The following is a 24,928-nucleotide window of genomic DNA, read 5'->3' on the forward strand; positions in this document are numbered from 1 at the left end:
CCTGCTGGGTATGTCCCTTCTCTTACTGCACCAGACCTATGTCCTGGGTCAGAGCATGCTGAGCCTTGGTCCTGACTTTGTCTCCCTGCCACCCTTCTGGGACAGGACATGTCCCTGCTCTCCCACCCTAGCTGAGGTGCCCATTTTTTTCACCGATGAACTATTCAGTGACCCACAAATGCCAAACCCTCCATCAGAGCTGGCGCAAAGAGGAGAATTTTGGTATTTTCTGACCAAAAAAAAAAAAAAAAAAAGAGGACTTTTTAAAAGGCTGTTTTCCAAGCTGCAAAACTAAAGGCTTCTGCGGAAATCGTTGCGTCACTGACTCTCAGGGACCAGAGCACCCCAGCTATACCATTGCCTAGGTCAGGCATGAGTTTTCCTAAAGGAGTGGCCTCAGGGGCTGCCTGTGCATCACCACGTGTTGCCCATCAGTTCACCGGGGTGTCCTGGAGACACATCAATCCCTGCTCTGCTGTGGGGTACCAGCCAGTGGGACCAAACCAGGCACCAGAGTGGCTTTAGAAAGGGGATTGAAAAAGTGAGGGCACAGCAAATTCCTCCCCCAACGAGAAAGGGCACTCTGCAAACTTGCAGAACCTTGCTCCAGCCCAGAAGCGAGCAGCTGAGCATCTCCCGCTCGTCCCGTGGCGGCACCGTGGGCTTCCTCCCCCCAGTCCTAATCGCTTGACTCAAACAGCCCAGTCTAATTGGCAGGCTGGCGCGCAGATCCTCGGCGAGCACTCCTCGCCTCTTTTCCTTGTCCCCATGACAACTTTTATGTCTGCCACGTCACCAAACAGCATTTGGAGCAGATCTTTGTGCTCATGGTATTTCATATCCCCTCACCTTTTTTTTGCTTCTGCGCCCTTAATGATGCAGCGCTTAACTCGTGCTATTATCTTCGCTGCCGCTCGGTAGGGCTCACAGCCCCTGCTGGCCTTTGTGCAGGTTTGTGTGATCACAGAAGTATTCTCCAGGGTTTGCTTTCAATAACATCCCAGAGCGCTGGATGCTTACCTTCAAACCCATGCGCATGGATACATCTTCAAAGACCCCTTTGTAACAGCAGCGGCTGAGGACTGAGGGGCAGATTTTGCACCGAAGCACCAAAAGCTGCTGGTGCACTGTGAGTGGTGACCTGGTGATCCCCAGCCCGAGGCCCCACAGGCAGCCGGTCCCCTGCAGACCCCCAGGTCCCTTGCCCATGGCATTATGGAAGGGGGAGACTCAAGATTAACCTAACCTTTTTCCTCCTATTCCTTTGTTACTTTCCATCAGAGGCATCAGCCAGTTTTGGACTCCAAGGACCCTCCCGTGGTGGGTGTCTGTTTGCCCTCAGTGAGATTAGCCCCTGCCAAGTCACCCAGAACTGAGCTGAGACCTTCTGTTGGGCTTCCTCTTGGTGGTGGCCCCGTTCTCCAGAGGTGTAGGCTATTTTTCTGGTTTCTTGTCTATGCTCACATCCAGCCCAATGGCCCTGGATGGTACCTGCTGTCTCCTTATGGCTTCCTCAAGAAGACAGAAACTGTCCTGGAGGTCTTTTTTTGGCTCATTATCCTTTGTGAGGGTTGGACCCACGTTCCTCCGCCGGAGAGCAGCCACCCACCGTGCTCCCAACGTCCTCATCTCTTCCCACCAATCTTCCTCTCCAACACTGACACACATGCAGCAATGCAACAGATGTTTGTGCCATGGATATTACAGACCAGACCTTGTTCTTATGGAGGGAGAAGGGGCAGGAAGAAAAAACCTGCTTCTGGGTTGACAGTCCCTAGATTCCTCTTTGAAATGAGCTGTCGCAAAGCATTGATCCCCTGCTTGCATCCCCAGGCTAATCTGAGCCTCCCTTTCCTCCGCAGGTGCCCTACTCCTGGTTGTGATGGCTCTGGTCACATAACAGGAAATTATGCATCGCATAGAAGGTAAGATCTCCCTTAAATTATTTCCTCTGTAGCCTCTTTCCATTTTTTTTTTTTTCCCCTGCAGTGGGCAGAGTTGTAAAGTTCTGAATAAAACATTAATGTTACTGACAACTGAAGCCTATTTTCATCTCTTTAATCTGACTTCTCTTTTTTTTGATGTTTCCAGCATCTGATTAGAAGCTCCCTTCAACAGAATAAAAGACAAAGGGTCAGATTTTAGCTGATGCAATGTTCCTGTTAATAATGCCACCTATTTATGACTTCTATTATCACTTTAGAGCATTAATAGCAGAGATCTGAGCCTTCTGTTTCAACAATTCCATTAAACAGCGCAGGCTGTTAGCAGATATCTTCTTATCTAGGCACCATTAATTACTGTCCATCTCCCTCAATTTTTTATTATTTTTTTTTCCTCCTGACTTCTCCTCGTGATGTGAAGCTGCAAAACGAGAGAGATCAAAAACACTGTGCCAAATTCAAGGGAAAGATGACTGAAGCGGGGGAATAGCAAATGCAGTGATTCTGCCAGTGAGACAGGCCTTTCTTCTCTTTTTAACCACAGTCTGTCAGGCTGCCCTCGTGCCAAGAAAAGTGGGATCAAGATCACCCCGACAAAGGATGATAAAGAAGACCCAGAGCTGATGAAGTAAGTCTGGATGAAACTCCTGAGTGAAACCCTTCACTCGTTCCCCTTTGAGTTACGTGGGGGAGCAGCAGCCATCCCGCATCCCCCCTTGCTCATGCAGCTCAGAGCATTGTCTGCCCGTGCTGGAGTGGGCGCTGCCAAAGCTCTTCCGCTGGTTTTTGGGGAATTTTTCCCTGATCCCAAAAATGGTATTGCAAATTTGAAATTTGATTGGAAAATTGGGCAGTGAGGGAGGTAACTGTATTTTTTTCTTGTTTTTGTGGATGTGAAAGGTAGGCTGGTAGGGCATGAAAACCTCCTCTCCTACCTGTGTTTTATATAATTCCTAAAAAAACACCGGTGTTGTAAATGAGGGTAAAAACCCACAGTCAAGAAAAACGTCGCACGTTTTTGGGCAGCAATGGGCAGGCGAGGGGTGCTGGTGGGCTTGCTTCACTCCCAGGAACACGGTAGAAATAGAAACTATCCAGCACTGAGTCGGGTCAGGATCTGGTAGCCCTGAATAAAATGTGTTTTGTAGAGTCTTTGCCACAGCTGAATATTCAAAGCAAACTGAAAAAGCCTTTCTCTGCTGCCTCGGGCGGAATTTTTCAAAACATCCCAGGGGGTTTATTCCTACTGGGAATAGAGATTTTAAATCCCTTAGTCCACCTCAGGAGCTTTCATTTGCTGTGAAATCCATCTGCCCTGACTTTTAGCAAGCCCAAGCATCATGGGCTCAGCATCCAGGGCCTGACACGAGGTTCGGGGTCTGTGTCTCAGTCCCTCATGCAGCTACATGACATCAATGCCTTTACAGCAGGGCTGAGGCCAGCACTGACTCCAGGATCCTATTTAATGCTAACCCAGAGCATCCCCAGCCTTTCCAGAGCCTGTCCACTCACTCAGCAAGTGCAGGTGGAAGGGGGTAAAAAGAAACATGGAAAAACTTATCACCCCCCCCAAGAGTTTCTGGATGCCCATGAGTGCCGGCTATCTGGCCAAACCGCTTTAGCTCAGCAGACTGTCCCCAAATGCATCTTTTTTCCTCATTTTAGCCCTAGGGCTGGTCTTGCACTTGCAGAAGAGCAGAGGTGAATACCTCCGTGTACCTGGGTTTTGCCCTAGAGCGGAGGCTGAGCCGGAGCGGGAACCAGTGGGTGCGGAAGAGCCCCGGGGGGGCTGCGGGAAACCGGGATGCACCAGCCGGGGGAAGGACCTTTAAGAAAAAGATGATATTTGAGCCATCTGCTCTGTTCTTACTCCTCAGTCTACAGGAAGGAAAGCCTCCCAGTTAAATGAGCCATGTGATAATTAGCAGGAGTTAGCAGAATTTATTAAAAATTAAGCAGCCTACTCAAGAATCTGTGGGAAAAAACCCTTTTTTGGCTCAAATACACTAAATAGCTGGTGGCATTGTAATGCTGTGCCATTAACCAGTGACACAGCGAAGGAAAGGACAAGCAGCAAATGCTGTCGTGCAACTGCCGGCTGTTGCGTATTTGCTGCTTTTACCGCAGTCAGAGCCCATGGCTGGGAGGTTGCCCCTCTCCACGTCTTCCCTGCGGGGCTGGGGAAGCTGTGGCTTTGCTCATCCTTGTCTGTCCCGTTTGGGGCTGGGACTGGCTGGGGATGTGCCAAGTGGGTCCCCCAGCACCGTTTCTCTGCAAAGAGGTTGGTTCCCAGCGCGAGGAGAAAGGGGCTTTGATACGGCTGGTTTGTTATGGTGCAGCTGGTGCTTGTGTAGGAACGCGGGACGAGCTGAACCCCAGCAGAACCAACGGTCCCCCCCCAGCATCCTCACCAGCGGTTGGGGTCTCTCCTAGTCCACCCTAAAGGTGTGAACTCTGGGAAGCTAAAGTGGCAAGAAATGGGGTTGGAGCATCACCAGAGCTGGGATTTTCTGACTCATAGAAAGCTGATGCCACCCACCCCCGGACTGGCCTTGGGGGCTCGTTGCAGCTTTGCTGCTCCATCGGCAGCGGGACCATGGGCGCGGGTGCAGGTGGGCTGCGAGGGTGGCATGAGAACGTGAAGGCATTCCCCAACATCCCACTCCTCCAGGATGCCCAGGAGGAGCAGAAGCATCTCTGAGATGTCCAAAATGAGACAATCCCTTTGCTGCCGCCTTCCCCCAGCCCTTGGAAAGCTCGTGTTCTGCCTCCCGCAGCAAGGTGCGCCCGGCGTGGGTTTGCGTTTAAGGAGCTTTGGCTCTAAATCCATCCTCCGTCTGCACCGAGTGCCACTTGGAACCCAGCCGAGTTTTGCACATTGCCACTGAGGAGAAAATCATTTAGTCCCTGTTGTTTTTGCTGTTCATCCTTCAAGTAATTTGCTACAGACGTGATTGAACAGATCACCTCAACCTTCAGCCCAGCCCTGGCATAAAACGGAAGCATCCACGGCTGCCTAATTGATCAAATGCTACTGGTGCTTCCGTTAAATAATAATAATTTTAAAAGAAATAAAAAAATAAAAATGTCCAAGCCAGCTGTTTTGCACAATACGGCTCTGGTTTATTTTTTAACAATGAAAATGTAATGAAAGTTAAATTAACAGCGTAAAATATGTAATGGTTGGGCCGTAACGGCTGCATACTAAATGCTGGGGTTTGTCTCTTTCTCTCTCGCTCTTTTTTTCCCCCTCTCCTTTTCCTCCTGAGGATTCAGTAATTTGCTCGTGATCATATAAAAGCAATGATGTTATGAATTTACTGAGGATCCTGCTGGCAGGGATATTATAAGTGAATTGTGCTGCATTTGCAGCTGATTAAAATCGAGATCAGCATTTTTCAAATTATCTTGGGAAAAGGCTGGGTGTGCAGCTCCCCCCTTCTGCTGTCATCTCCCTTTTGTACGAAATATAAACAATCAGGGTAATCATTTCTGCGGTGAAACGCAGCTTGCGATTTTCAGGAGCAGCTCAGTGGATATTTTGCTGGGGAAACTCAAAGTCCCTAATTGCATTCAAACCGAGGACACAGGGTTATTTTTGCCATTTCTTAACTACTTTTCATTCCACCCTTCCTTTTTTTAGAGTAACCTCCCTTGAGTAATAAACTTTTAACTGTATTTATAATTGACTGGCATCTTTAAACAAATGCAAACCACAGCAGAAACCTTAATAGATACACCAGGCTTTGTTGAACGGCTGAATTTAGTGAGTATGCCATTAGGTGGGGAGTTTGCGAGCGGGGAGGAAAGAGGTGCCTTTTAGAGCACTCATCCTCTTGGCAATTAGCACAAGTTGTGTCAGCACTTCCATGACGCCCCTCGTAGCTCCCGTATGCTTTAACTGGCCATAAACAGTGGCAGAAGCACCCGGGTGGGAGGGCTCGTGCACGTCCTTGATGATAATTCCCACTGTTATCCCCTTGTGAGCGCACGTTGATCTCTTGGTGGCTGTGAGATGTGAAACCAGGAGGAGGAGGAGGCAAGCAAGGCTGTGCTGTGGTTGCAGGCTGAGCAGTGCCCCAGGGCTTATTTGTCCTGCCTGATGGGGTACGGGCTCAGAAACCCCTCGGACATCCTCCTTGCAGGAGCAGGTTTGCCACTTCTCAGTGTACAGGTTGCAGACTGACAGGCTCCCAGGTCAAGGGCTGGTTCACAAGGAAGTGTTGTGTCCCCACAGTGCTCCTAGATTGTGTTGACCGTGCTCATGTAGGGTGATAAAGTTGCTGACCGTGGGTTCCTCAGCAGTAACACCGGGCAGAGCCGGCTGTAGATGTGTGATGGTTCGGTGCGAGCGTGTCAGCCTTGGTTAACGTTGGGATCCCACGTCAGGCAGCCCCACCTGCCGTCTTTGCCCTCAGTGAGGCACCAAACACACAGTTTGGGATGCCACGGGGACCTGCTTTTGCTGCAAGTGTGAGTGTTATGTGACCTCCACAGCCTTTCCCTCTTGCAAGATTTACCTTGGTTCTCTTTGGCTCTTTTGAAGGGGTGGTCGTAGCTCTTAACTTCCCATCTGCTATTTCCAACAACTAAGCATCTACCCCGTAAAGTCTAGATGAGATCCCCAAATGTGAACGCTTTCTTCCCAGGCTTCCCCATTCCTGCTCATCCCTAATTTCCTTATGTCCCTCTTCATTCCTGTGCTGTAATTTTTGGACATTCCCTGTGCCCAGGTGTCCGGTTCCTGGCTGCGTTGGGCTTGGACACATCAGTGGTAAATACGCCTCTCACCGGAGCGCATCAGGGTGCCCTCTCGCAGCCCGCAGGCAGAAGGAAGGATCACTCAACGGCTCCTCATTTTCCTGGAAGTCGTTGAAGAATGAAGGCCCAACCTGCCCTACTCCGGGCTGCGACGGCTCCGGCCACGCCAACGGGAGCTTTCTCACTCACAGAAGGTAAATCACAGGGTTGAAATAACTGGGAGTGTGACAATATTGCTGTGGACTAACCCACCTGCCTGTAAATGCTGCTTGAGCATCGTTCAGCCCTTCAAGCAAGGCTCAACAGCTGGTGCTGTTGATGCTGACTCAGTCAGGTTGCTCCAAGGTTGGAGCTTTCTGCATGGAAGAAAATGTGTAGCTGTTTTAATATTGCGATGGTGAGATGTGGATTGGGCAAAATCATGAAAATTGCTAATATTGTGTCGTTCCATGAGCAAGGCAGAACAGGACTTGGGCACCCCAAACAGGGGGTTTGACACCCAAACCAGCCAGACTCATCTCACCTTCCTCACCTGTCATGCCCTCTCTTTTAGGAAACAATGTGGTTTTTAATCTTTGTTCAGAGAAAATTGCTCTCGCTTTATAAATGGGGAGTTTTGTGGCATTATTCATAAAGCAATTTCCTCTGTACCGTAAAACGCTTTTAGAAGAACTGTCTCGCAGCATGAACTCCACCAAATGGTCCGTGCTCTTCTTGGGAACATAAGCACCTATAAATACCGAGAGTTTATGAAACCCATTTTTACTTGCTTTTCAGTTTGTCAGGGTGTCCAAGAGCTACTTTTGCTGGGAAGAAAGGAAAACTCTCAGGGGATGAAATTCTCAACACAAAGTTCAAGACCAGCGATGGTAAGGAGTTTCACTCCTCTTGCCTTGCAGGTGTATCACAGTATTGGGCCCATATATCTTTTATTTTCTGCAGACTGGGGAGGTTCCAACAACTGAAATCTGGCCAAATTTGCAAATTTATCACGTGCTATGAACACCCATTTCTTGGGTTTCCTGGGTATTGGAGGTGGCATGGTACCAGCACTGCTCCCCAAGTGACAACACTGCGAGGGAGCAGGTGAAACAATAAAGGAGTTTCCGTAGTGAAATTCCAAGCAAAAAAAATTAATGCTGAAATTGAGATTTTTTTTTTTTTTCCCCCCAAACATTCACTGGCATTTTTACAAATCCCTCACAGCGATTTTCACCTATTCAGGGCTTTTAATCCTGAGATATTTCTGGATCTGAAATTTTGTTAGCGATGGCATATTGCATTTCCAGTGCTATTACTGAGGTTTCTGTGGTATTTGACAAGGTTGAGGCATTTAACTTGAATACTTATATAGTTTGGAACCTATAAATACCCGTACTCTGCTAGAAGTATTGCTTTATTTTATGAACCTCATAATTTCTAATCAAGACATGCATTATTTTTTTTAAATGGCATCTTTCCAAACCCAGAACTGGAGAGAATGACCTGAGTTTTCAGGGCAATCAACCTTGCAGGGTGTGTGGAGGTGCTGGACTCCAACTGCTACGCTGTCATTGGCTTTTGCATTTACATATTGACCTATAAAGTATCATTGAACCGTGATGTTAAAAATGTTACTAAAAAAATAATTAAAAAAACAACAGGTGAGATGTGCATCCTGTTTAGAGGAGGTAAAAGCAAAGATGAGGACGTTGAGTGGTGATGTCTGTGCAACAGGGTGGGCTCAGCAGAAAGCCCAACATCTTTGCTTTGCCCACAAGCGTTTGCTGACTGCCCGTGACCTTCTCTCCTGCAGTTCTGGAGAACGATGAAGAGATCAAGCAGCTGAACAAGGAGATCAGTGAGCTGAACGAGTCCAACTCGGAGATGGAAGCGGCCATGGTGAAACTGCAGTCACAGGTTTGTGTGCTTGGACGTGCATCCAAGCCCACGGACGCATGGCCGAGCCCCTTGCAGGGGTGGTGGTGGGTGCCATCACGTGGGGGTTGCTAACCCTGCCACGTGCCTTGCTCTGCAGATCTCCACCATGGAGAAGAACCTGAAGAACATTGAGGAGGAAAACAAAATCATAGAGGAGCAAAACGAAGCCCTGTTCCTGGAGCTCTCAGGGTTGAGCCAGGCTCTAATCCAAAGTCTTGCCAATATCCGCCTTCCGCACATGGTAAGAAACTTTGACAGCGCTCGCTCCAGCCGGCATGATCGAGGGAGCTGTGCCAAACCCAATTCACGATAAGGCTTATGTACAATTAAAGAGTGGGAGAATTTCTCTACATACACCTACGTGTCCTTTCTAAGATCAGTACTTTTGCCTTATCTCTGAAGCTTGCATTATATCTCCCTTTTGTTGTCATTTTCTGCTGATCTCCCTTTGTATCTATTGTTCTGTCTCATTACATCTGGGAGCATTATCACAAAATAGGAAACTTTATCAAGGGCACCCAGCGCCTTTTAGGCTAAGACAGCACAAGTAGAGATCAGGAGGGATTGGATTTCAACGTCAGAAAGATCTTACAGCTCTTATTATAATGCAGGTAGTTTCAATTCAGTTTTGAATAGCTGGCAGCCAAAGAATAGCATTCTTAAAGAGACTGTATTTTGTTTAATTTAACAAGGTCTAACAGCCCACAGCATGTTACCATAGTGTTACTGCAAAATGAAAAGACTGCATTAAAATAGTAAAACCACAAAAGGCTATTAATTACCTTCTCTCTATTCCCAGGAATGTAATTACTGTTGTCAAAACCAGGTGTGTGGAGGGGGGCTCGTGTTGTTGGGGAAGCTGTCCTCTTACAACTCATAAAGACCATCGCAACGATCAGAGGAATGAGCTTTTGATTTATTTTTTCTGTCATCATTTTTTTTTTTTTTTGGGAATCCTTTTCATTGGGGTTTGTATTTAAATTCAGGATGGTTGGAGAGAAGCCATCCTCCAGCAGAGCAGTTTTGGATAGTATTCACCCAGCTGCCTAACTGGCAGAAAACCGCTCGCTGAGTGCTTTTTTGTGAAGTATTTGACACATAAAGGTCAAATAAACTGTTCAGCAAATATTTTTTCAAGGTTTCAGGCAACTCCAATTAAATAATGCCCACGAGACTTGTATGCTCATTTTATTCCTGTTCTTTTTCTTCCTTCTCCCTTTCTTTTTTCCCCATTAACTCCGAGTTAGGTATTTGCAAGGTTTCCACGATGCCCCTCAAAAGCAAAAGCTGTACCGCAGCAGGCGTGGGCAGATGCAAGCCCAAGGTGACTGGGCTCCTGTCCTAACTTTGCCTTTGATTCCCTCCGCGATGTTTCAGCAGCCCTCTCGTCCTCCAGCTCTTCATTTCCATGGCTTAATTCAGCCTCAAGCCTGTCAAACTGCCTGTACACGCTTAAAGTGATGCTGTTAATAGTTCCACGAGGCCAATGCATAAAATTAAGGACCCAGTTAAGATCTGGCAGGATCAGGGGTTGCACGATGATATTGCGTACGTCCAACACTGCGCACAAAAAGGCTCCGGCGTGGAGACCTTTGGCTGTTGGTACATACAGATGATTAATTGCAAAGAAACATCTCAGCCTCTTCCTGCTCCACTGCTAACACTTTGATTTGGTTTTTTTTGGCTGCAGGAGCCAATTAGTGAGCAGAACTTTGATGCGTACGTGAACACGCTGACAGACATGTACACCAACCAGGAGTGCTACCAGAACCCGGAGAACAAGGACCTACTGGAGAGCATCAAGCAAGCCGTCAAGGGCATCCAGGTTTAGTGCCACGGGATGGAGATTAGCAAGCAAACAGACTGTAAGATGGAACTTTCCCTCCAAGTATTCAGGTTTACAAGTTAAAAAACTTGTTTAATGAATGAAAAAAAAAAAAAAAAAAGGACCAAAATGTAACCAAGAGGCCATTTCTGAGACGTGGAACGAATCGAACTCAATGTTCTCGTTTACTTAACTTTGGACCTTCTTGAGAAAAGTGGGATTTTTCTACCTGGACCATGAGGTAGATCAGGATGGAAGGTTAAATCCTCCAGTAGGCTGTGGGGCTTGGTAGCTGGTGAAGAGCAGGCATCTTTCATGAGTTGCCATGCTCTTGCAGAGTTGATCCAAGGGTTAAAACATTACAAGAACAGGGTCTTGTCTGATCCAAGACTAGCATATGACTGGCTTAAACCCTCATGTTGTCTATGGTCGTATGTCCAGATCACCTACTCACACATGAATTATGTTCTGTGTTGCTACAAGTGCTGGAGCTGCAAGCTACCTGTAAATCTGAACCTGTGCTGGGCCTCCCAACCCCGAAGTGTTCAGATATCCACTGGGCATGGGAACTCTGAAGTATTATAAAGTAGCTTATTTTTATTTTCTGAAAGAAATCTGAAGAGCAGTTCTGGATCTCCAGTGGAAAGCGCAATGGAAAAAAGGTTCTCAGGGAAGCTTTTGGAGTTTGCAACTACAGTATTCCTTTGTCTGTCTTAAATATGAGAATAGCTATTATGAATAGGCCAATACCAGATATTTCATTCAGAAGAATTCTTAATGTGTCATGGTCCGGTGTATATGATTTTTTGGAAGTCTGTTTGATGACAGTTCTGGTTCTTTTCATTATTGTGATCATCCTTACAGTGGCGCAGTACTGCCAGTCCAGAGATCATACATCAATGCCAGAGAACGTTTGAGATTGCGATGAACAAAAAAAAAAAAAAAGAAACAAAAAACAACAAGAAGAGATGGTTAATTGATGGCCAGCAAAGTGCTTACCTACCGCGAATCAGTAGTTGATTTCTTACAGATATCCACAGGGCAATGGGTATTTTTTGGTTTGGTGTTCTACATTTTGCGCAAAATCACAGCGCAAGCGCCATTCTGAAAAAAAAAAAAAAAAATGGGGAAAAAAACCTAAAATATTCAGGTATTGGGTATTCTTCCAAAGAAGCATTTTGTTAGCAGCTCGGTACACGCAGCCCACTGTGCACTTAAAGAACAACTCTATGAATGTCTTTGCGACGCTGCTCTCCAGCACCTGCTCCATCGCGGGTGGAGCCGGCTGCCGCCCCGCGGGTTTGCTCTCCCCCACCGTCGCTCCCGTCCGGAGCTCGCTGTCCCCTGCTGCAAACACTTCGGAGGCAGAGGGGGACAAACCCCCCTCCGGGAGGTCCCAGCGTGGGGCGCATCCGCATGCCGTATCCTGCATCCCACATCGCTCCCGGCGGCGGGGCGGGCAGAGCTGGGGAGGATTTTGCTGACCCATATGAAAGGCAAGACTGTGGTATCGTTTTGAGCCAAATCCTGAAGATATTTAGGGCATAATCCATGATTCGGAGAAGTCAGTAGAAAGCCTCCCAGGGGTTGCAGCAGCCACTGGATCTGGCCTCGAAGCTCATGAGTGACTTGACTCGTGTCGGTTCCCCTGTTGAGTTCAGTGGGGCAGCTGGTGTGAGCGGGTTTACTCGCGTACTTAAGTGTGTGCAGGATCAGACTCCATGAGTTCACTTATTTTAGAACCCATTCCAAGTGCAAAAATACAAAAGAAAGGGAAAAAAAATAAATAATTTGAGGTGTTAAAAACACAATGTTCTTAACATGTAAATAGAGTCCAAATTGATTGTGACTGCAATTCAGTTAGTATTTAAAAGTAGAGAAATTGCACTTCCTGGAAGAAAGAGAGGAAAAAAAAAAAAAGTAGTTAGTTTAATTATCCTGTAAATTATTTAATTTTGGCAAGATGTATGTAATTTATATTTACACCACCTTATGTTAACTTTTTGCTATTTATTTAACTTTTTTATTTATTAATTTTATACTTATTTTAAACTGGACACCGCACCATAGAAAAGAAGATAAAAGAAGCAAAAAAAGTTAAAAATTAAAACTTTTGACCATAAAAAATGATATTCCAAAAAAAAGAAAAAAAAGAAAAACCCCTATCTACAACTCCTACTTGTAATTTTGATGCAACCAAGTTATTTTTTATATATTTTGTTATTTATTCTTTTAACGATGGGAATTTTTTTAAAGATATTTTATAACTGAGACATTTTGATAATTTTTTGGTTTGTTTTTTTGCGGGGGCAGGGGCACCGGGGGAAGAGAGACTTTTTCAGTTTTTCTTTTCTTTTGCATTCATATTGTTTCAGGCACTGATAACAGGAAATGAAAATTCTGTATTTATTATTTATTTAATATTTAAGTCGGGAAAAAAAATGAACTGTGCTCTTGTTGTATATTTATTTTGTCGTTTGTGTGTCGGTTATGTGATGACTGAGTACTTGTTTATGTGAAGGAATACTGTTAATATTTAAATAATAAAGAGTCACATTGAAAGTTATAGCAGGCTACATGTTATTCTGTGAAAACAAATACTGTGATCTACTTTCCTCAGGAAATGTATTTTGCAGACAGAACTTCCTTATGTACTGGCAGGGTTATTTCGTAATAAAACCCAGTTCTGTTTGTGACTTTAGTTCCTATGGTCTTTCTTCGAGCTGCTGCCAATGTCCCCGATGTGTCCCCAGTGGGCTTCGTACTTGCTCCTGCACCATGGCTTGGAGTGTCAATGTGTCTCCCACCTCGGAGCTGCAGCCAGGGACTGTCCACTCCCAACCTGGCTCTCCTCACCTACTAAATTGGGGGATTTATGGGGAATTTAGGTTTGGTATCCCTGAAGTTTTGAAGAATAAGGATGTGTCACCATCTGGCCAAGCGGGTGCCTAAAATCCCACTCATCCCATGATGGGGAGACCCAAAAGTCCAAGCAAAGGTGTGTGTGTATTCTTTCGGTTGCTGGAGCCCCTTTCCCAGGGCAGGAGGGCTGCAGGCAGCGTTCCTCTGAGCAGGGGCCCTGCCCTGCACCCCCAGCGCTCGGCATCCCCGGGATTCCACGGCTTCGTGCTCCCGCAGGCAGCGCACAAGCAGAGGAGACGCCATCGGGAGCGGCGCGGGAGATGCCAGCCCTGGGATGGAACACAGAGACGGATGCTCTCCCCTCCTGGATTTACAAAAAAGCCTCGCCAAAATGATCTCTGAGGTTTAGCTAAAATGCTGGGCTTGTATCTGTCAACAAGATTTCCTCACTTACATCTGCCTGGCCACGACGTTCACAGATTACCTTCCTGGAAGAACGGAGCTTTTTCACTGACAAAAGAGTTTATGTTTTGAAGCGGTGGCCATGAAGAGAATTTCTCACCGGTCTCTGTGCTGGAGACATCATTTCTGAAGTCGCTGAAATTCAGTTTTGCTTTGCTGTAGCTGTAGCTTCCAAGGTGAAATAAGGTAAATCATATTAAGGCCGTTTGGAGCTGAGTGAGTTGGGTTGAATGGGAATTTCAGGCAGTTCCATCACCAAGAAATTCAATTCTCTGATTAACTGAGCTGAACTTTCCTGACTGTCCCCATGCAGAGACACAAGAGCCGCTGGGTCAAGGCAGGAGGTGCTGGCTGTGCCACAAAGACCCAAGGGAAAAAGGCAAAGTAAAATGGAGCCGAAGGGTAAGAACTGTAGCCAGAAAAATTTGGAGCTCAGAAAAGTTTTGGGAGGAAAGAAGATTTCTTAAAGCCTTTCCTCAAGCTTGTACACGGCCATGGGTGTTCACTGGAAGTATTTTCTGTCTTCATTGGGTGTCTGCAAGCTCCGCTGGGGCAGGACAACTGTCAGAGGCTTAGGACAGGCTCATGGGGGTGGTGGAGGAGAGGAGGTCCCTCCTGGAGAGGCTGCAGTAGATGCTCCTACTTCATGCTGGTGGGTTTCCAGGGCTTTGCTGAACACAGCCTAGAGCTGATGGAGTTTTGTCACCTCTGCAAAGCGCTGCACATCTTAAAAGGAGAAAAACAGGGAGACTCGTGCGATGGTTCACCTAAACCGGCTGGCATGTTGTTTTTCTGAAGGGCACATAATTGTTTTATGGGGGTTTTTGCTAGACTTTGCACTGCCGAGCGGTTCCTTGTGCCAATATTTGATTATGATGATAGAGCTAATAGACGTGCTCGCTTGTCCTTTCTTAACGAATTGGCTGTGCTGCATAATAGAGCGGTTAGATTTGTGTTAAATTGCAGCTTTGGGAGCCATCACTGAGAGATGTTATCTTCTCTGAACTGGCGCCCTTTATCGCAGGGAAGGGAATTGAATTGGTTTAAGACAGCACACTGTCAGTTTATAGGTGTGCTTAGGAGAGCTCTTAAGCCGCCTCCAACATGCGTAGGGTGAAAGCTGAACGGCAGAGGAGAGCGGGTCTTTTGCTTCAAGGATGCAAGGGAAAAGATACTTGTCAGCATATGGCTGTTTCTAAACACATCGATAAATCACTGACCAAGGAGAGCATCATTCAGCCTCACTGATGCCACTGTTAATTGTTAAAAGCTGCTAACGACCCATCCCTCTATTCTTCTGCTCAGGTGGTACCTTCCACTTGTCAACATTTACCTAGCCTCCCCCGGAGAGCCACGAGCTCCAGCGATGGCTTTCAGGTGTGCGCAGAAAGGGGTTTCTTTCCCAGCCTCGTGCATTTTTTCTGATTTTTTGGTCCCCCTGCCCCAGAGCTCCTCTGGGTCAAGTCTTAAGGCTCACCCCATCTCACCCTGATCCCATGACCAAGGTGTCCTGAAAACACACAGCTGGGTGGTCAGGAAGGGGTTGCCTCATTCTTCATCAGGTTAACGGGGAGAGAAGGCAACTTTGCTCTTCAGAGCTGCCATTTGGCCTCGCATTTACCCCCCTTGGGTCCCGGGAAGGCCATGCTGAGGTTGGGGAGCAATCAGATGGGCTGGAGATGACACGGCAGCCAACGGAGCAGCCTCCAGCTGGAAAGTGTTCCCCCGAACCAGTGCTGAGCACAGCTTGGCTGGATTAAAAGATCCGGCCTGCATTTGTTAAGACACTCACTTCTCCTACACTTTTATGAGAAGATATATCCTGAAATGACCTTCTGCTTCGTACAGAAGGGCTTGTGGGATTGAGGCTGTAGGAAAGTACGTGGACGATGCATTCTTCAGACAAATAGCTCTTGTTATTCCAGATGCCTTCATCCCCTTCTTTCAGTGAGATGAATAAATCACCAATTGTTGTAAAAATGGTAGTATCGGATTTAAAGACATTTTCGACCCTGTCGACAAGGAAGTATAACAGCCATTAAAGCCTGCTTTCATTTATATAACTGCAACGCTCTTTTGTTTGAATGTCAGTGACTATCTGTGATGATCTGAAGAAACACGAGCCATGAAGGGATAGAGCAAGGACATACTCTCTGCATGAGCTCCAGGACTAGTGCGAAGGGCTGAACCACCCCGGGAGGCCCTGTCCACGCTAAGATATGATGTCTGACCCCGCAGCATCGTGGCCACGGTTAACTCTGGCATGTCCTTATTGAAGACAGGATGTGCCAAAACTTTTCCTTGCCTCTTCCTTACTTCCAGCAGGTCCCAGAATCCACCCAAAATGAGCACGAGGCAAGGACCAGATGGTTTGGACTCAAACAGGGGCTAACCTGGCCTTAGCACTGCAGGGGAGTTGGTTTTGGCTTAAAGCTCATCAAGTCCAAGATCAAGGATCAGCTCCTCAGCTTTTGCCATTTGCCAGAGGACTCCTTCTCAGGCTTCAACATTTAATAATCTAGCCCAACCATGCTGAGGCTGTTTAGCAATTAAATAACATAAATCCAGAAGCTAGATTAATAAACCGTCTAGTCTGTCTAGAGCAGTCTACAGGGTGGAGAGATAAAACTGTAAAATATTTATTACCGGCTTGGGGATGAAGTCATTAATTTAATAACTACCCATTGCTTTGCTTCTTACAGTTGTTAGCAGACTGAAGGTTACAGAAGATTAGGTGGGAAACTTACTGCCTCCCTGCTGAGAGGAGCCTTTCCCATGAAAGCCAGAGCCCAGCTCCCATCTGTCACCCCACTACATTCGGAGGTGGTGAATATATTACCATGCCGCTTACCGAAATAAAACAAAACAAAATTTCTGCTGGCCACATGGCAACCCTCCACGAAATTTAATGAGGACGCTGCCCTTTGTGCGCGGGGCCATTTTCAACAGCTGTAGAGATGAAGACAGGAGGATCTTTGTCAGCACTCGCCGCTTGCTCACGATGTGGCTCCCACGGCAAGGCCGGCCCTGGCAGCATCGTCAGGGCAGGCGTCTTCGGGGACTGATGCTTCCGCTGCCTCTTGTCCTGAGAGGCCGGGAGCATCATCAGGGCCTCCCTCGTCTGTGATTTCTCAGTGGGTCTTTACATTTTCAGGAGAGGGAACATGGGTATTAGTTCAGTGCCTGCTGTGATCTGATATCGGGGAGCATCCAGGACTTAGATGTACACATCCTCTTTATACTGATTATGGATGGAGTCCCCTGATGAGCGTGCTCCCCCGCTGACAACTGCGATTTGCAGCGATGCTGCAGCAAAAGTGTTGGGGGGGTGGGGAAAGGAGTGAGGGAGGATGCCTGTGTGCGCCCTTGGCATATTTTGTCATCGGTTTCATCCAGGGATGGCAAAGAGCTGTCATCTGAACGAAGTGCACAGGGAGCAGGGTTTGAGCAGGAGGCAGTGTGTGATGTGGGATGTGTGCCCCCCGCCAGCTCCTGCTGATGAGGGGCCAAGACACTGCTAATCCTCCCTGATGACCACACTGACAGCAGAGGTGATCAAATTGCCTAAATAATAATTTAATCAAATCTTTATCCTGCTTTGTAAATAAATAAATAAAAAAAAAGGGCACATACTGTGAGCACAGGCCACAGCACAGATGACTATACGGGTGCCCCCAGCTGCAGTGTTCCTTGAGGGGACCAGCTCCATCAGCACTTAGTGCCCATCCTAGTTCTTGAGGAGGGCAGGAGAAACAGCTCAGAAAGCACTGAAGGGTGCTTGATGGCTCCTGGAGAGCTTCATCCCAACTTTTTTCTCCCCTGCAGAGTCCATACTCCTCGTTCAGCCACCAGCCTTGGAAGAGCCCCTTTGGCCATGGGCATGCCTGGTCCTCCTAAAGCCTTGGAGGGCTGCAGAGCCACATGGACAAGGCAAAGCAGAAATGACTGGGAGCCCTAAGGGGGTGCCTTGAGGAAGTAAAAGAGGTTGACAGGAGACATGGTGGCCAGCGATGGAGAAAGGCATCTGTGCTCTCTGTTAACACAAGAAGCAACAATAAGCACCTGTGGGTCATGCAGTGGTGGACACTGATTTTTACCTTATGCCATTTGGTGTGACTGTAGTTCTGCTACCAACCCAGAGAGCACCAAATAGCCTTGTTTTCAGGTAATTTCCAGGTAATCTGGTTGACTCAAATCATCCTTGATGACTGCCCAGGAGAGAAAGGAATAAAACATCCCTGAAATAATATTCTGGTTTCTGCAAGCTCCCATAAAGGAGAGACTTGTGTGAAGTTTGTGGGCAGCTCAGAGCAGACCAGTATGAAGCTGCATCTCCAGGTACTGGAGGTGAGAAGCTCTGTACAGGTGGATCAACTGTGATGTCTTGGCCAAGACTTTGCACTATGGTTTAATGACATCAGGCTGTGTTTTAGCACAGACAGAGTGAGATTTTAGTGGTACTTTATGCAGGGTAGGGAGGAGAGGAAAAGAGAAAGAGAAAATGCTTGTGAATCAGGCAGGCTTCTTCAGTGCTGAATGGCACTGCAGACCTGCAAGGTATTTCTGGTGTCACCAAGAAGTAGAAGAAACATTTCTACAGAGCGTTAACCTCATTTTTTCCCTCATAACAGACTAATTTGCAACTGCCAGCACAAGCATCTTTGTCCTGACCATCCTATACTCCAGTACCCATCCACCATGGGCAGGGCTAACTGCAGAGGCCCTACCCCAGTATCATGTCATCGCATTACCCTTTCATTTCTCTTATCAACGCCACCATTCAGTTCCACTCCTTATTCCCAGCCGTTATCACAATGAGCCAAGAAAGTGCAGAGCATCAGCCAGGAGGAAAAAAAAAAAAAAGAACAGGTGAAATTCTGATGTTGTCAGCTAAAGTAGTTTCCAGATGAGCTCTGCCCACAAAGAAGCTGAATCTTGCTGATTTAGTTGCCAAATTTTATATTTGCTCCCTCTCCCCCATCCTTCCTTTAGACTGCAAGCTCAAAGTGGAGTCCTGACACTGCAAAGCGTTAATAGAATTAGTCTGCTGCTATAAACTGTTAACTGGGGCTTGTTAGCTCAATTGTTGATGCTAAATTCTTATCAGAGTCACCTAAAAGAGCATTAATCAAGAAAGGCTGAACTCCCTGCCTGGGTCACAGAAATTTAATTAAACCCCAAGTAAAACTAGAAAATCATTTTGAAAAGAGAAGAGACGAATGCAAAATGCTTTTCATCATTTGACTCTGCATCTGAGTAGTTCAAACCCTCAGCCATGATTTCAAAGAGAGTTTTGCCAGAGCAAAGGCTGAGTGAAACACAGACAACACTTCCCTCAGTGCCTCCTTTAACACAGGGTCCTGATGCTCATCCAGGGTAAATGAAATATGGAAAACCACTAATTAAGGCCTGCTAAGGACCAGGACCCACAAATGCAAAGGAGGAGAATGCCCTTTCAAGTAAAACAGCGATCTCCTTGAGTAAGGTTGTGTTATGGTTATTGGTTTATGGATTTGTATCTATTTTCCATTTGCTGTGCAAAAAGGCTCATGCAACAAACCATTTATTTGGTAGATGCTGAGAAATATTAGTACCGGTGTGGGTATGACCTTGTGTGGGATATTGTGTATAGTTCTGGGAAATCTCTTTGGAAAAAGAAAAGATGAATTTATCCTTGAACAGGTGCAGGGAAGGACTGTCAGGGTGATTAGCAGAAGAGAGAACCTATCTTAGGAGAGGAGATTAAAAGAGCTTGGCTTGTTTAGCCTAGAAAAACAAAGGTTAAGAGGGGATATGATTACTCTTCATAAATACATTCAGGGTGGGAGGAAGGGGAGTGATTTAAGTTAGAGGATAATACGGGTAGAAGATCAAATAAGGCACATCTTGGCCAGGAATAAATTTACATTGAAATCTGAAGCTGTTTTCTTCTTGCTGGAGGAGGGAGGTTTTGGCAAGGCCTTCCGAGCAGGACAGCTGAACCCCCGTGCTTTTTAAGGGGAGATGGATAAATGTGGTGGCTGGTGCAGCCCGGCAGGTGAGGTAGGACATGTAGGGCTTCCAAAGCTAAAGCAGGAAAATGTGATATGGCTGACGTCTGGTTGTATTTTTATTATTTATGAATCCATAAAAGCCATTGATTTTATTTAATCCATGAATCACTTGGAAGATCCAGGAATCATTTTCTTCCCCCATAAATATGAAAAGCTTGATTTTTGAGGTTTTTATTTGGCAGCCCTCTCCTAAATCATGGCAGATGGGCCATAACAAGATAGAAGCGACACAGGACACTGCACGGGGCTCACCGGTGCTCCTGGCAGCATCAAGGAGAGATGAAGCACCTCACTGCTGTGTGTCCCCAAGGGCAGGGACCTCTGGTGACGCTCTCTCCCACTCTCAGCCAGGCTGCACCATCTCCTGGCTGCCTTCCTTTGACGACGCAGTTAAGTGAGATGAATCCAGGTCTTTATGAGCCTTTTTTCCAAGCAGCAGTGGTTATGCACAGTGCAGTACAGTGGAAATCAAGACATATGTTCTTCCTCTTGCTTCAGCAATTACTCACAGAGCGCTTTGATGAAGTGAGGCAAGAGGATAGCTTTAGGAGACACACGCACGCACATACATATCCTTTGCATGGGCAGGAGGATCTCAAGTGATTTGCTGTCGGTGTGTTAATAGTAATACTAGTGTAAATGCATAGGTCTGCATGTATTTACATATATGCATATGTATGTGTGCATGCATATATAGTATAGGCTTCTGAAAGCAGTATGGTGCCAAACTGACCAGAAAATGCAACGGGGCATGTTTTGCAAAAGAAAAAAAAAAAAAGAAAATGGTGAAAATATAACCCTATGATTTAATGCTCCTCCAGCTCTTAATTTCTGTAAGTCATTCTGTCACTCACAAATTACCCTGTTGACTCAAACAGCCACCTGTATCTCCAGGCTGCAGGTCAGGCTGCCTGAGCGCACCAGCTCAGCCTGCCGCGCCCTGACTTGGGTGCTAAAATGCATTTTTACCTTCTGTTCTTTCGAAGAAATGAAAACATCCTGTTTTAACTGACAGTCACTAAGATGGACTTCAGAAGTTAATTCATGCTGACTGGTGTTTTAAAAATACTTATAAAAGCAGTTGTTCTTTTTAAAAAAAAAGGAAGGGGGAAACTGTAAAACACAGGGAAATAAGGACAAGGAAAAAAGCAAGAAAAATCCTGGCTTCAGCTCACCCTCTTGAAAGTTGCTTCCTCTCAGCAATTAGCCATCTCAGCTAATGAAGGATGGAGACCTGATTCTTACTGGGAGGATTGTAGAGCTGGAGATTGCTGAGAGCAGGGACAGGAATTGCACTGCACCTCCGAGGGTCAGCGCAGGAGAAGACGCTGAGGTGCAACCTCCAAACCCCACAGCAATGCCTGTACTGCTGGAGACACCTTGTGGTACACGGCTGAGAAATATAATAATGCTGGGATTTAACCAGTGCCACCAGGCCCTGCTTTCCCCATCCTACTCTGCTTTTCCCACTCTCAGAGGCTGATGGGGCCCTTCAAGCCCGGGGGAGCTGCCCACACGCATTTGCAGACAACGCAGACGCAGGAGTAACTAATCTATTGCTGACTATAACTCATGGATAACAAAGCCCCAGGTGAGCTGTAAGGGTGAAAGGATGGTCTTTTTAAAAAGCGTGGAAAGAAGTAGCACAAAGAACCAGCAATCACAGACCCATGAAATCATGAAATACTCAACAGTTCTGTTTTTCTAAATGTGGGTATTTTTGCAGTATTATCAGACAACTTTGGGTTTCCTCCAGAGCTGGAGCCCAGTGCTACGACTTGTGTGGAGATGTTTTCAACAATAACTACATTTTCAAAGAAGGTGAGGAGGAAAAATTCCCAGGGGAGCAGAACCAGTGGGTGCCAGTGAGAGGGGGACAGCTTGGCATGAGTCTTCTGTGAGCGTGTGATTTGGGCCATGAGCTGCAGGGACGTGTATGAGTTAGCAGTGCAGAAGATAACGTGTCCCTTGGGGGTGACCGTCTCCCTTCAGTTATTCCCTCCCCGTGGCTCTGCTCCCTGATGTGTTTGGGGTGCAGGCAATAAGGTGGGGACTTGCAGTGGGCAACTGTCTTCCCTGCGTGCTTCTCCTGGCTAATTCCTGTAATTCTCTGTCTGGAAACGGGGGGGCTACAAGTCTCACCAAACCTGGCAGCGAAAGGCTGGAAGGAATCATGAACCCACCTGGGAGGGCTCAGGGTATTTGGGAATCTCTAAATCACTCCTCAAGCTCTTTCTGGTCTTCTTGAGGACTTGCTGCAAGAGCAGCTGCCGCCACCAAATCTTTCTCTCTGCCTTAGTAACAGTTTGCAGGGAGGCACAAGTGGTGCTCCCCTCTACCCTTGCACTGCAAGCTCTCTGCCTACAGCACAGCTGCTCTAGCAATAATGGGAATTTTTTTTTTACCCAGCTTTTATTTTAACAATTTTTGCGCAAAAAATAAACCAACTGCTATTTTTCAAGCGGCTTTAGCAGCAAGGGGAGCAGATGCTGAATGGAAGCCCTGGAATCACACGTGTAAGGAGTTTGTCTGTTCTACGTCTGCAGATTTCGACTGCGTTGCCATTACGCTCGAGTGCTTTCTGTATTAAACAAGATGAGGCGAGTGCAATCACCACGTCCTGTTTTGGTTGTATCAGCAAGGAGGAGTTTCAGCGCTCACTCTCCACGAATAATCCCATTCTCCCAGGCAGCTGTCTTCTGCGAAATGAAAGTGCAGACATCTACAGTATTACCCTGTGCCTGTTTGCAGAGTCTGCTGTTATCATGTTAATGAAGGGAGCTGAGATAATCACCTTAAAGCATAAATACATCTCGGATGCTGATTCACTTTCTCCTATTTGAGTCTCATTTACCAGGGTAACACTTATTTTTTTGCACTGCGGGCTTGTTGTGTCTGGAAGGATAGCTATTTCTTTTTTCACAGTTCAGATCCAACCAACTTAAATCAAGAAGCCTCTTGTTTAGATGTGGGTTTTCCTTCTTATTTTGTAGCCATATGTAGTATCAAGTCCTAGATCTAAGGCCAGTCCAGACAATTTCGCTTGAATTCTGCAGTCTTTGCGGTCACACAGATGGCATAGGCTCAGCCAATGCTGTGTGGGCCACTTAGGGATGAAGACAGACACACACTTTTAGAGGAAAATTTCTCTCATTTTGAGATGGGTGAGAGCAACCGCCTTTCCCCCATGTCTTGTCAGGCCCTGCCACGTCGGCTATCACCTCTGAATGACCCTACATGGGTGGGTAGAATCTAAATTCGGTGCCTAACCCTCAGCCAGATCATATCAGGGGACAGGAATCCCTCCACTGCACAAATGTGAAGTCAGATATTGTGGCAGTCTTGCAATACTCCATGTTTCCTTCAAGCCCCAGCCCCTGGAGTCAGGTGAATATGCATCTCATTTTCTTCTCAGTGAGTTTACTTCTGGCATTTATGGCTGCAGCAAAGAAAAAAATAATCCAAGAATGTGATTCAAGTTGGGTGTTTCATAGGCTCAAAATGCAGAGTAACAATTAGCTCCCAGAATAATGTTTTTTTTTTTTAAGTTCCCATGATTTTTTTCCCAAGCTTTACTAATGATACCAGAACATCTGGTGTTGGCCACGCTTCACACAGCAGGTTCAGCAGCAGCGCGAGGACTGTGTGTGCCAGCTGGAGACTGGCATCTCCCCAGCTCCTGCTGCTGGGCTGCTCCGTGCAGCCGCTCCCGCACCCTGGGAAGCCCCGATCCTGCCTGGAGCCGGGGGATTGCTGCAGAGGTGTCTGACAGGGGATGAGGACTTGGAGAACTGGGTGCTGAGCTGAAGGAGCAAGCGTGGAGATGCAGCCCTATGCTGGGAGCCAGGAATTAGGGCAGGGTGAGGGGTACGGGGCTGGGGGAAGGCAGCCACACTGCGATGGGGAGATGTTCCTGGGAGCTGCACAATGGGACAGATGGGGAAAGAAGAGAGTCCTAGCCTATACTTAGTCCTGGTCCGTATTTAGCCTGGAATTGTGGGTGCAGGCTGTTAGCCCAGTCTGTATTTAGACCTGGTTTGCATTTATGCCTGCCCAATACCCCTGTGCTGCTGGTCCAGGCCATATTTAAGCCTGGTCTGTTGGCCCTATCTGCATTTAGCCCCAGTCTGTAGCTCTGGTCCATATTTAGCCCCTCCCCACGGGCCCAGCCTATTGACCTTGGCTGTATTTAGACCCAGTTTGTACTTAGGGCCAGTCTGTATTTAGCTCTGACCTGTAGGTTCGGTGTGTTGGCTGGGTTTGTATTAAGGCCTGGTCTGTAGGCTCCATACGCAGGCCCTGTACATAGGCCTCATGCACAGGTCCTGTAAGTAGATCCCACGTACAGGCACAGGCTGTTTTCAGGCCGCGGTGCCACCAGGGAAAGGCGAGCTCCTGTGGTGACAGGGAGTGATCTGACCCCTGGACTTGGCACTGGTGACGCCGCCCCTCGATGAGTGGGTTCAGTTTTGGGCCCCTCACTCCAAAAAGGCCATTGAATGACTCGAGCGTGTCCAGAGAAGGGCAACGAAGCTGGTGCAGGGTCTGGAGCACAGGTCTGATGGGGAGCGGCTGAGGGAACTGGGGGGGTTTAGTCTGGAGAAGAGGAGGCTGAGGGGAGACCTCATGGCCCTCTACAACTCCCTGAAAGGAGGGTGCAGAGAGGGGGGATGAGTCTCTTGAGCCAAGGAACCAGCGCCAGGCCAAGAGGGAATGGCCTCAAGCTGCGCCAGGGCAGGGTCAGACTGGCTCTTAGGAAGGATTTCTTTGCAGAAGGGGTTGTTGAGCGTTGGAATGGGCTGCCCAGGGCAGGGGGGGAGTCCCCATCCCTGGAGGGGTTGAAGAGTCGGGTTGACCCAGCGCTGAGGGATCTGGTGGAGTTGGGAACGGTCAGGGTGAGGTTCATGGTTGGACCGGAGGATCTTCAAGGGCTTTTCCAACCGAGATGGTTCTGTGTGATTCTGTCATGGAGGCCCCTCACCCCGTAGTGGTACAGTCTCCCCACCGCCCCGCGCTGGGTCTGTGTGTTACAGCCCAGGCAGCCCCCCCCGCCGGGCGGCAGTGGTACGCTCCCTGTCCCCCCCGCCGCGGCGGTGGTGGGC

General features: G+C 47.4%; 1 protein-coding gene across 7 annotated transcripts in view; it reads left to right on the forward strand.

The window, feature by feature from the left end:
• MYT1 (myelin transcription factor 1) overlaps positions 1 to 13,148 on the forward strand; it is a 64,785-nt gene extending 51,637 nt beyond the window's left edge. For all 7 annotated transcript variants that reach the window (XM_074888219.1, XM_074888223.1, XM_074888222.1 and 4 more), the window contains exons 17-23: positions 1,863 to 1,925; positions 2,488 to 2,571; positions 6,677 to 6,898; positions 7,482 to 7,573; positions 8,500 to 8,603; positions 8,722 to 8,865; positions 10,315 to 13,148. In XM_074888219.1, coding sequence (XP_074744320.1) covers positions 1,863 to 1,925; positions 2,488 to 2,571; positions 6,677 to 6,898; positions 7,482 to 7,573; positions 8,500 to 8,603; positions 8,722 to 8,865; positions 10,315 to 10,455 — 850 coding nt within the window. In that variant the 3' untranslated portion in view covers positions 10,456 to 13,148. The remainder of the gene's footprint in view (positions 1 to 1,862; positions 1,926 to 2,487; positions 2,572 to 6,676; positions 6,899 to 7,481; positions 7,574 to 8,499; positions 8,604 to 8,721; positions 8,866 to 10,314) is intronic.
• The last annotated feature ends 11,780 nt before the right edge of the window (positions 13,149 to 24,928 follow it).

This window comes from Strix uralensis, chromosome 18 (assembly GCF_047716275.1).
Source record: "Strix uralensis isolate ZFMK-TIS-50842 chromosome 18, bStrUra1, whole genome shotgun sequence".
NCBI classification, from domain to species: domain Eukaryota; kingdom Metazoa; phylum Chordata; class Aves; order Strigiformes; family Strigidae; genus Strix; species Strix uralensis.